Raw genomic sequence first — 11796 nt, 5'->3', positions numbered from 1 at the left:
CCCCTCCCCTCCCCTCCCTTCCCCTCCCCCCTTGCCGCCGTTTCACTGAATCAGTTTTCATGGAAAGAGTCAGCAACTTCCTCAGGTTCGGCTCGAGCTCGTTCATTAGGCAATTAGAGGATTTTTATGAGATAGGAAGAAAACAACTTGAAATTATAAACTTTCCCCACTTGAGAGCTATTTTGGGCATTCGCTGGTGCTCCCTTTAAATAGGGAACGCTCTGCCGCCAGGCTCAGTCAGTGCTGTGAGCAGTGTCCCTCCTGGCTGCCCCTGGAGCCTCCAGGCACCCGCTCCTCCGCTCCGGACAAGTTCTGCTCTTCAATTTAACCCCGGTCAGAGGCCTTGGGTGAGTGCGAGGGTTTAGCAGGGCTCAGGGGTCAGATGTGGATGGAGATGGCCTCCACCATTAACATTCGGCAGCCTGACACTGGATGCGTGTGGGTTACCAGTCAGCCCTCCTGGCGTGAGCTGTTCGAAAGGGCTTCCTCTAAGCGCGCTTTATTCCTCAACGGCCCATCGCAAGGAGCCCGCTGGAACCAGCTGCCCGGAGGAGGAGGGACGCTTCGATTTACCTAAATACATGATTAGATCGGCTATTATTTTTAAACAGTTGTAATTAATGTGAAATGAATGCAGACAACTTGCTCTTTGCTTAATAACGGAGTTGGAATAACACACGGAGCACTGGCAGACCTGCAAGAATGGATGCAAAAATACTTGAGAGCCCGGAGGGAGAGCCTGGGAGCTCTGCAAGCCTCGTGAGGGCCCCCCCAGCTCCCCTCGTCACTATTTCTGTTCTATTTCTGCGTTCTTCTTGCAGGTTCCTCGGAACAGAGGCATCCCAACTCTGAGATGAGCTCCTGAGCAGCAAAGAGCTTTCGCTTGTGCAGTAGGTGAAGCACGACCTGGGGGGGTCACGGAGCACCGTAGGGAAACGAACCTTCACTCCAGGTGCCATAATAGGCTTTTTCCATCCATGCTGCTTCAGTCCCTCGTCTGGGCCACCAGCTGATGAGATGGCACAGAGCACCGAGCTCCAGCCAAGCTTTGAGGACATTTTTAATATTTTAGCGCAGATCCCACAAGATAAACTCCTTAGCCTCAAATATAAACTGAAGCACTTGGTATTAGGGCCCAGCAGCAAATTACTGCAAGCCATGGTCCTGCTCACTCTGCGGCAAGAAGCAGATGCAAGAATTTGTTTGGATGCCTTGGGAGATAACCGGGCAGCCCAGTATGTCCACCGGACCAAACTGGGTGCTGCAGGAGTGCAGGAAGATGGGGAGGATTTGCAGCCTCCCCAGCTGGATGCAGGTGCCATGGTGCTTCTGGCACAGATCTACTCAGTGTTGGCGGAGGAAAAACTGTGCAGTCATGAAGCCATGGACAAAGCCTGCCAGGCTGCCACCAAAGCCTGCAAGGCCAGCAAGGAAACTCAGGGGGACACGCTCAACAGCATCCCAGCTGAGGACCAGGAAAAACACGACTCTGCTATCAGCATGAGCCCCGGTGACAAATTTCAGACGCTGAGATCTGATAAGAGCATAGGATTTCTCCAGACGGCCAGCCCAAACTACGCGGTGAGAAGTTCCCCAGTGCAGATTGGAGGCAACTCAAACCTTTCAGGCCCACAGACCTTGTGCTCCTTGGGCAGTCCCTCTTTGCCCAGTCGCTTTGAGATCAGTGCGTCGCCAACAGTTGTCTTTCACACCCAGCCTTCTTCCCACAAGCACGTCCCCCAGCCCAGCCGGCTGTGCGAGGGGAACAGCAGCGGTGCTGGACAGCCTGACGGGGACAGACAGAGCCATGGCCCACAGGAAACAAGCTGGGTCAGCAGACCCAACTCTCATCCTGGGCAGGACACAGGTGCCCAAGTGCCCCAACCAGAGAAGGTTCTGCAGGTCAGTCCATGCCATCCAAGTCTCCCTATTCCTGAAACGCAGCTGCCCACGCTGGGTGCTGTGAACCAACCCGTCGAAAGTAGTGATGTTTCCAGCACAGTGGCAGCAGAACCTTATGCACCAAAAGAAAACACAGACAAAAAGCAAGATGAAAAGCAATTATCTACAGATCTTCCTGACTCAAGAGCTAGAGCAGATACTGGTCCTGCCCACATGTCCATGGAGGACTCCTATGTTCCAGCAGGCATTCCTTCTAACTCTGCATCTGCTTCCATTTCAACCGGTTCCATTCCTCCTCCTGCCTATTCCTCCTTCTCTGCCCTTCCCCATCCTCTTCAGGGAGCTCCTTCCAACTTATCGTATCCCACTCCCCTCCACTCGTCCCCCTCTCCAGCCTGGCCTCCTCCTCTCCAATCTGTAAAACCAGTGCCCACATCAGAGCCAGATGATGTAAAGTTCTTCACTTTTGTTGTCCTACATGCTAGTGAAGATGAGATTGTTGCCCATCGGGTCAAGGACCTGCTGGAGAACATGGGGGTTCCCAATGGTGCCACACTCTGTGAGGACTTCTTCATTGCTGGACGCAGCCATCTGACTTGCTTCCAGGATGCTATGGAAAACTCCGCTTTCATCATCCTTCTGCTGACCAAGAACTTCCCATGCGACCTGTGTATGTTTCAGACAAACACTGCTCTGATGGAGTCCATCCTGAAACCATCCAAGCGTGACTCAGTCATCCCTTTTGTGCCCAAGGAAAACCCCCTGGAACGGAGTCAGATTCCCAGCGCACTGGGCGGGCTGATGCCCTTGGATGAGAATTCTCCTGGGTTCTCTAGGACAGTGCAGAACACCTTTACCACCAGCAGGATCAATGAGAGGAAAGCCATGTGGGACCTGATGCAGAGAAGGAAACTACAGCTGTATCAGGAACAGTATCAAACACTGCAGAACTTATCTGCTCTGAACCTCGGCTCCCTTCCCCAGGTGCCTCTGTCAGCAACACGGCCGCTGCTGCCGGAGCAATCACCCCGACACTGGTGCCCCCCTCCTGCCACATACCCACCTCCTCCCACTGGTCACCCCATGCCTGCTCAGATGGGTCGCCCTCCTTTCCAACCACTTCATCTCCTATCAGGCCACTACAACATGATGCCAGGTCCAGAAGGCATCCCGCCCCTCATCATTCAGCATGCTCAAATGGTTCAGATTGGGAACCACAACACGATGCAGGTAGAAAATGTCACACCAGGTCCGCAGGACAGCGAGGAAGAAACCAGGTAGAACGCCTGAGCAGAGACGCAGCAGGTCAGCCCAGGGCAGACACTCGCACTTCGTTTCAAACCCTAGATTATAGTGATTCGGCTGGGACTGGGACTATTCTTATTTCCTTGCGGGTAAAAGGTACCACTTTCTCGGAGCACAGGAGAAAATTACCTCCTTTTTTGTTGGACAAGAGAGGTTACAATCTCCCGAGACTGTTTTCCTTGTGCTTATTTTCAAGTAACCAAGAAAACTTTTCCTGATTTTTTTGAGGCTCCTGGAAGGTTTTATAAATAAATTTTAATTAACTTATTTGTGTTTCTCTGGTTCTTTCCTGTAGAATTAGCAAAGGGGCAGTCAGGGATATCAGGAAAACTGTTTCGTGTGTCTGTACATCTGGGGTGGAGGAGGCTGGGAGACGGCACACCGGGGTTGTTTCATAATCTGCTGCTGATCAAATCATTTGAGGGAAAATCTTCAGGGGATGCTCTGGGGAGTCGCTGTGGCCTCCTGTCAGGTGCTAAGCACCACAAGGTCCCACCATTTTCTTCCAGCAGTCCTCTTTGCTCGGGGTCACACAGTATCCTCTCAGCCTTTCACACCGACACCTACTTTGTGTGCACAGTGTGCTCCCCTTGCTGCAGCACACACCAGCGCCACTTCCCCCCAGCTGCTCGCATCAGACCCAGGAAGGTTCATGAAACCAGCTGCACAGCCTTCTGAGAGGCTGCTGGCCTCCGGGTTGAGGCTTCAAGAGATCACTTTTCCCAGTTCCCCTCCGAAACTACAGAGAGAGAAGTTTTTTGTTTGTGAAAGACAAAATTCCCATGTGCCTCTGGAGCCACGGCTTGAAGGAGAGTATTTCTCTATTTAAGAAAACTCTAGAACTGAGATTACACACCAGATTGAAGGCTAAACAAGAATTTTAACAGTAAAGCTGTTAAAAAAATCACTTCATGAAGGTGGAATGAGAGGGGGGAAATGCAGAGGAAGTCCGAGGAGGCAGAAGCCGAGTGTTCTCTCCTCCATTCTTACCTGCTTGTAAAAGGTCAGAGGTGGGACCAGGGCCCTGTTTGACTGGCTGCTGCACAGAGAAATGTTCCCTGGGGAGATTACTCCACCTATGGATTTTATTGCCTTTGAGGAAAAATTCTGACAGAAAAACAAAAGCACTGAGCAGAGCATTACAGAAGGGATGGAGAAAGGCCAGGAATGGGGAAGGTATTCTGCAGGACCTGGGTGAAGGCTGTACCAGGCAGATATCTACTAAGCTTTTAACACAAGCAGGGTATCCAAAGCAAAGCCCCAGACTCCACGCTCTCCCTCTGACGGTTTCTGCCGCTGCCGTTTGCCCGCTCTGTCAGTAGAGGTCAGCCCAAAGCCACCAGACGAGTAGAAATGGGACTGTTCCCTCTGCAGAGCAGAGCCCAGCCAACAGCTTTGAGCTCTGGAGTCAACTCACCCTGCACCGGGGCCGCAGGACAGTGCCCGCTCTACTCCTCACCCTAGGAAGGAACCCAAGAGCTGCCAAGTCCTCATTAACATGGACCTCAAGGGCCAGTGTGATTGATACAGGGGAGGCGACTCCATTCCCGGTATTTCTGCAGATGTGTGTGACTTTGTGTCACCCTCAATGGCTGTCCCAGTACGTTTCAAATTGAGAGGAGGCCGCATGGTCTGGCAGCTGAAGCGCAGGACTCCTGCAGGCCACCCTGGACCCAGGACTGCCCAAGCTGGGCACCCAAGGGCCTTAATCGGGATTATAGTTGTTGTCCAAGAACCATCCAAGCCTTGCAACTAACACCTGCATAAAACAGATATTAATAAGTCCTTGGAGAAAAGACTGTTCAGCTGATATTAATCCCCTCCCAGGGAGCGCTCTGGTCACCGGGCTAGAGACCGTCCAATTCTCACTCTTTCTCTCTGGCTCAATCTACCCGAAGCTCGTTCTGTACCAAGCACACCCTTCCAAACAAGTACCAGCCTACTAAATAAAGCTCAACTTTGAGACCTGAATCCCCAGCACAGAGGAGAGAGCAGAATGGGCGTCTCTCCTTACTCCTGGCTCCTCAGGGTAACAGGTAATGGTACAAAGGAGGACAATGCACCTGCCCTGCATTGAAAGCTGCAACTGCTGCCTTTTTTGGTTTTGAGCAGCTTGTGCCCCTCAGGAGGGGCCGAGGAAGTCTGCAGCGTGATGCTGGAGAGCCTGGGCACTGACCGAACTTCAGTGCAAGCTCTGAAGCTCCTGGGCACTGACCGAACTTCAGTGCAAGTTCTGAAGCTCCTGGGCACCACCAGATGTAGGAGCCAAGAGCTGACGTGTCCCTACTCTTAAAACTGCACCAGAGCAGTGGCTGTCACAGGTTTGGATTTAAACCCCACAGAATTTCCTCTTAAGAAGTCGCAGGTCCTTTCTCACAGATCTGTCCCTAGAAGGTCTCTCTGCCTCCCTCCCCCCCACCTCAAGGAGGCTTAGCTCCTCCTTGGCTGAGAACTAGCACAGGACACCAGGCTCAGACAAATCAAAGCCCCCTCTGTCCTGAGCACAAGAACCACATAAAAGCACTGCTATTTAAAAGCTGCCATCAGTCGTTCGCTTCCAGCCTTGAAACAGTTTGGCTTTTAACTTCGGAGGACCCAGTGACAATGGATTAACTCATTCACTCTTTTTAGAGCCTGCTGGAATCCTCCAAGTGCTTGGATTCCTTCTACTTCCCTATTTTCTCTCCTCTACATCACCTTTGTTCAAATAGGCGTTGTGTTACTGCAATCCCTGTCACACTGCAGTTGTTGCTGTGCAGCCACCAGGACAGACCCTCCCCTTGGGAGAAAACATATACATCACACCTTCTCCAGCTCTTCTGCCTTCTATAAATAAACGTCATGCAAAACTAGTCAACTGGAAGCTGCTCAAGCTTGTAAACAACCTTAACAGTCACATCAAGTTTGCCTGGACCAGAGAAAGGGGAAGACATGGCAGCAGACTGTAAAACATTGCAGGGTTGGGGTTTGGGGTTTTTTAAGCTTACAGCTTGCGGAGGTCCAAGAGGCTCAAAGGTCACTGGGAGCAACTTCCACTTCAGAGCCACAGCCCTGGTTTACACACAGCAGCAGGTTCCCCCTTCCCACATTTGCAGGGCCCTCTTTGCTGTCGCTCACCCTAGAAAGGGAGGCTTTACCACGGAGGGCTGCATTTTCACCAGGAGAATGCACGTGTGCCTGTGAACCCCTCGTTCTTCCCCAGTTTCTCTGGGAACCTGGGAAATGCTGACACGGTATCCCTATCTTTATGCTCTAGGCTGCTTTTCTTTGTAAAGACTGATCTTATGGCATTAGGAGGCTCCATCGGTAGAAGGGCACCTGCAACTGGGGCCAGGAAAACCCCAGGGAATTTCTCACCACTTTTGCATTTCTATAGAAACCTGTATGGGAGGCTTTATTTTCAAGAGGGCCAATTAGCAGTATTAGAGAGAGAAAAGCACATCTTAGGCTTTAAGAAAGGAATAAATGGCAGACATTTTGTTTGTGGCAGTGTACAGAAGGGCTCCTGGACAGCAGTGTGCTACAGGAGGGTCGGTAGCCACCCCAGTGAATAAAAAAGCTCCACTCCTCTCCAAGACTGATGTTACTCAAAATAACAAAATCATCACCCAAACACTTCACTGCTCCCCACAACTCCCTGTTTTGCCCCACATACTGGAGCTGGCCCAGACCACACCTACAATAAATAAGGACTTTCATTGTAATTACCCCTAAATTCATGCAGTGATTTCTCCCACCCAGTAATTATTATCAACATTTAATTACTGGGTCCTTACTATGCAATTAGATTACTTATGTGTTAAAAAAAGAAAAAAAATTAAAGCTCTTTTCTATCACACAAAGTATTCTCCTCCTTGAGGCTTTTGTACATGACTGGATCCCCCAGCTACCCGATCACAAGATCCCGGCTCCAGAGTTGCTTCCCCACCCCAGCTGTGGCAGAGCTCCCTTCTCATCTCTCTCCTCCCAGCAGCTCTGGCTACGGGATGGGATTGCAGAGCGCACCACAGCCAGGAATGATCAAGATCAGCCGCTGCCTCAGTCCTGAGGCTAATCCGGTTCCTTGTACCTGTGGTGGCAGCTGCTCACCCACACGCCTGGAGATCACCTGCAGCACAGCGGCAGCATTTAGATGGGAGAAGCACGTCCCACAGAACTGCAGACACTACTTAAATGTCGTGTCTAGCATTTTCAAAGGAAACAGAAGGCAGCAACGTTGATCGAGAATTATTTCTGAGGATGGAGCAATCAATGAGGGACAAACATTCAAACGTTTTACCCATCTACTCCCATCCTCCCTGGGGAAGGCCAAGCATTTTTGGAAATCCAAATTCTTGTGTGGAACTAACTCCAGTACCTTTCATTCCTCTGCCTGCTTTTGACCTCCCACTGACAGCTCTGGGGTTGAAAAACAGAAATTGATGACAGCCACACCGCATGCCTCTTTCTGCTTGTTGCACCCACAGCCCCAACTGTATATAAGGCAGTAATTTCTGAGCCAACAGAGTAGCATCATTCCACAACTGTTTCATTTACATCAAAAGGTAAGGCAAAGTATATAGAGGTGTCACTTCAGTGTCACTGTTATCCTTTTTCAGGGGAAATGTTTGCAATTGCAGTACAGATTAGCTTTTCCCAGGAGGAAGTTCAGATGAAATAAAACAATCACTTCTGTTGATTGCAAACGCCCAGTTATTTCCATACCCGTAAGTGTACCATCCCTAGGAAACAAGCTGAAAATAGAGGCTTACCAGCAAGAAGTCCAAGGCACTTGCACTCTAGCAGCCACTTTTTGTTTTATTATTTAAAGTTAAGAGCGCTCATCAGCTCACAAATTAACAAATTCCATTCCTGCAGTTTAGTTCAGGTTTCAGCCAAAAGGAAGAAAAAAAAAAAATAGAATGCAGCTAAACTAACTCTGCACTTTACATCTCCATAAAAGTTAAACCTCCTTGCTTTATAAATAAATGTTATAGTTAACACTGCAAAAATGTAATGGCAGATCTACAATATCTTTAAGGGGCAGAGAGCACTGGATTATTGAGGCATATGGATATGCTGGCTTATAAATACACGTAGAGAAGCTTCAGTAGCATATAGTGCATGGTTGTTTATCAGGGTTCTGCTCTCCCAGTCTTGACCTTTCCCAAATCTCAGAGGCAGCTGCTTCACCCCCAACTGTGCTTTCCACTCTGCCCAGGGCCAAGAAATGAGCCGCAGGCTGCCAAAGCCCAGTCACCCTCCCTGCAAGAAGATAAACTGCTGGAACAGCACCATGTTTACCAACACTGACTGTTTACCACCAAGGAGGGTTCTGCTAATGGAGGCAAATACCTACCCTGAGACTACAGATTTCAAGAGAAAAACAAGTTGTGTGCACATCCTAATTTAAAAAAGGAGCTTGCCCAAACAGTAGCCAAATGAGATTTCAAATTCAATCTTTGAAGCAGCACCATCCTCAGTAAAATTGCAAAAAGAATCAAAAGCCAAAACCAGATGCTAACAACCATATAGGTTTTCAGAACGGGATAATTAACAGAGCCCAATCGGTTGATACTAAAAAACCTCAGAACAACAAGGTGGCACCTGGAACTTTCTTTCTTGCTCCTTCCATCAGACCACCCGCATGCAAACATGCCACCAACGCTCACTTGCTTTAATAACCCCCCAAGCACCACCCACGCTACAAGTACCTCCCATCCTAGAGGGCCTGCACGAGCACATCCTCAAAGATGGTTCAAAGTGCACTGGTTTGGCTCTGAAACCTGGCCATACCCACCCTGTACAGCTCAATCCCTGCTGACCTCTGGAGCTGAAGGACCTCCACGCGGGGAAGGGAGTGAACATGTGCAGAATGGGCAAACTAAGGGCCTGAATGCCACATCAGTATTTTTTTTTAAGGTAGCAGTTTTTCCTCCCCATTCGTAAAAACCAACATCTATTGATGAAACTGTATAACCAGAACTGACCTTACTATATCTTACAGGATTGAAGAAGTCTTGCAGCATAGATAGGGCCTGGCTCTAAAAGAGAAAAAATAACCCAGCTTTATGCACAATCATTGAAATCTCAGGCCTTTAACACCACTTGCTACTTGGCCAACCAAGGGAGAAAAAAAACCCATCCTCAGCATACCCAGCCCTACTGCCATGCAAGGCAACTACCTCAGCAGAGCACAAGCCACTCGGCTGTTAGACTCGTACTGTACCAAATCTGAGAAGGGGGTGGGGAAAGAATTAGTTGGAAGATTATTTTATTCCTCACTTGCATTCCTATCTGTTCAGTATTTGGGATGGGAAGGGCTAGAGCACGTGTGTGATGTGTAGCTGCTCCAAAGCTTAACGCTGAGTTAATCCAGCACTAATGGGAGAGGCAGCAGGTCCCAGGGATCTCCATTTTCCTTCCTTCTCAGGACAAGACGGTTGGCATGGGAAAGGGCAGGGGCTGCAGCCTTCTCTGGATACAGTGCACTGGAGATATCTGGTACCTGAAGATGACAACAATGAGGGACAGCCATGAGCTCTCGAGCCTCCTCCTCCTCCCCTACCCCTGCGCACGCCAGCTTGATGGTGACAGATGAGGACAAAGCTCGCAGCCCATCTCAGCACAGTGACGGCCTTCGGCACCTAGGCAAGGATGGCCTGAGATCTCAGGCTGCACTACCTCTGCGGGGTGAAACAGGTGAGGGGAAAGGCTGGGGACTTCAGCTCTCCCACCCTAGTGCAGTTCAATGAAGGCTTCCAGCTCCTCAGGGATGAAACCCTTGTAGGGAATCTTGTGCTTGTCCAGGGCGCGAGCAGCAAGGCACTGGAGGGTGATGTAATTGAAGGGCTGCATCATGCTCTTGGTGAGCAGCTTCTCATCCAGCAGCTCATAAGCAGTCTGCTTGAAGGCATTGGTGGCGTCCATATGGGCTCCAGCCTCCATCAGGGCACTCATGATCAGCGGGCAGTTGTTGCGGGCAGCAACATGCAGCGGGGTGTTGTTGTCATAGTCACGGCTATCTGGGTCAGCCCCGCACTCCAGAAGCAAGTTCACAACGTGGAGCGATGGAAACTTGCCCACAGGATAACGTCCCACTGTTGTGGTATCTTTGTCCACAGCCATATGCAAAGGAGTGAAGCCATTCTTGGCCCGGGGGCTGCACTTTAGCAGGCGGTATATAGTCTGGCGCTTCTGGTGTTCCTGCTCCGGGGTGCACTCCACCTTCTCCAGCAAGAAGACCAGGTGGAGGATAATGGCCAGTGTCTTGGTGAACTGCGCTGAGTCAACTACAGGGTCCTTGCCATGCACAAGCGCCCTCTCCACCTCCCGGACCCCTTTGCTCAGTACTCCCATGAGGTCAGAGAAGCCCAAGTGGGTAGCTAAAGTGCCTTTGGAGCGGTCCTGAAGCACATAAGAGAAAAGCTCAGCAAAGGAAAGGAAACTGCTGGCAGTCATCGGGCTGAGGGGCTCCAGGTTGCCTTGCTGCATGTCCAGAGCATACTTCCACAGGTTAATGCAGCGTTCGAAGTTGCCGGAGTCAGCATAGACGGCCCCTCGGTAACGGATGTAATAGGAAGTGTCTGGGTGAGAAGGACCCAAAATGCGCTCTCTAATCAGCAGTGCCTGCATGCGCATCTCATCTGGATCAGTAATCAAGGCTTCCAGTTCCTCCAGCGAACTCACTTCCCGGGAATAGTCGTAGGCCAACACCAGCTGCCGGGGCTCAGGTTTAGGCAGGTATTGCCCGCCCTCACACCGAAGCTCCATTGCCCTTCGCCAGTACTTGTGGGCTCCCAAAAGGTCACGTTTCTTATCCACAAACGTAGCACCCAGCAACTCCAGTGCTTCCACAGCAGCCTCTCGAGTACAGAACACGTTAGGGACCTGCTGCTCATCCTGACTGGAAGCTGAGGCACAACATCTCTCGCACCCCTCTTCATCACAGCCCTGAGGAGCTTCCTTGTCAGTGCTGCAGCACCTCTGATGGCTCCCACCTGATGCACAGGTCCCATTTTGGTTCCCTGCAACCACCTCCTCCTCCTGCTGCTGCTGCAGCCCTCCTTGGATGAGGTACTCCACAATGTTGGTGTGACCGGTGACACTGGCAGCGAGCAGAGGAGTCATGCCATAGCCGTCTTTCTCCATGCGGGCTTTGGAGCGGAGCAATAGCTGCAGGATCTCCAGGCTGCCGGACTCAGCGCAGTCATGCAGGGCCGTATTCCCCTTCACGCTCCGGCGGTTGACATCAGCCCCTTTCTCTAGCAAGTAACGTGCAATTTCCCGGTGCCCTTTGTAGCAAGAAATCATCAAACAAGTGTGTCCGTGCCGGTTGGCTACTTCCAGGTCAGCCCCGCGCTCCCCGACTAAGTAGCGCACGATCTCCAGGTGCCCATCGAAGCAAGCAGCCCGCAGCGGCGTGGAGTTGGTCAGCGTGGTCTGGTTGACGGACGCGCCGTGATCCAGGAGGCTGCGCACCACCCCCAGGTGCCCGGCTGCAGAGGCCGCCCAGAGCGGCGGGGCCCCCTCGATGGTCTCCCCATCGAAGTTGACCGAGCCGCCCTCCTCCACGCGGGCGCCGCAGTGATCCAGCAGGTACTCCACCAC

General features: G+C 51.1%; 2 protein-coding genes across 2 annotated transcripts; one reads left to right on the top strand and one right to left on the bottom strand.

Annotated features, from left to right (window-relative positions):
- Positions 1-180: 180 nt before the first annotated feature.
- TICAM1 (toll like receptor adaptor molecule 1) lies at positions 181-3945 on the top strand. The gene has a single exon (XM_009636689.2). The coding sequence runs from the start codon at positions 1018-1020 to the stop codon at positions 3181-3183; it is 2166 nt and encodes a 721-aa protein (XP_009634984.1). The 5' UTR covers positions 181-1017; the 3' UTR covers positions 3184-3945.
- Positions 3946-9105: 5160 nt separating this feature from the next.
- FEM1A (fem-1 homolog A) lies at positions 9106-11796 on the bottom strand (the record flags this gene model as incomplete). Its single annotated transcript, XM_035892344.1, has 1 exon — positions 9106-11796. A coding segment is annotated over one exon (1872 nt), but the record flags the coding sequence as incomplete, so codon positions are not given.

Source organism: Egretta garzetta, unplaced genomic scaffold, assembly GCF_000687185.1.
Source record: "Egretta garzetta isolate BGI_Z169 unplaced genomic scaffold, ASM68718v1 scaffold4, whole genome shotgun sequence".
In the NCBI taxonomy this organism is placed as follows: Eukaryota; Metazoa; Chordata; class Aves; order Pelecaniformes; family Ardeidae; genus Egretta; species Egretta garzetta.
This window is presented reverse-complemented; position numbering and strand designations above follow the sequence as displayed.

Excerpts from the sequence above, each read along its gene's own strand:
- TICAM1 (XM_009636689.2), top strand. The coding sequence starts at position 1,018 with ATGGCACAGAGCACCGAGCTCCAGCCAAGCTTTGAGGACATTTTTAAT.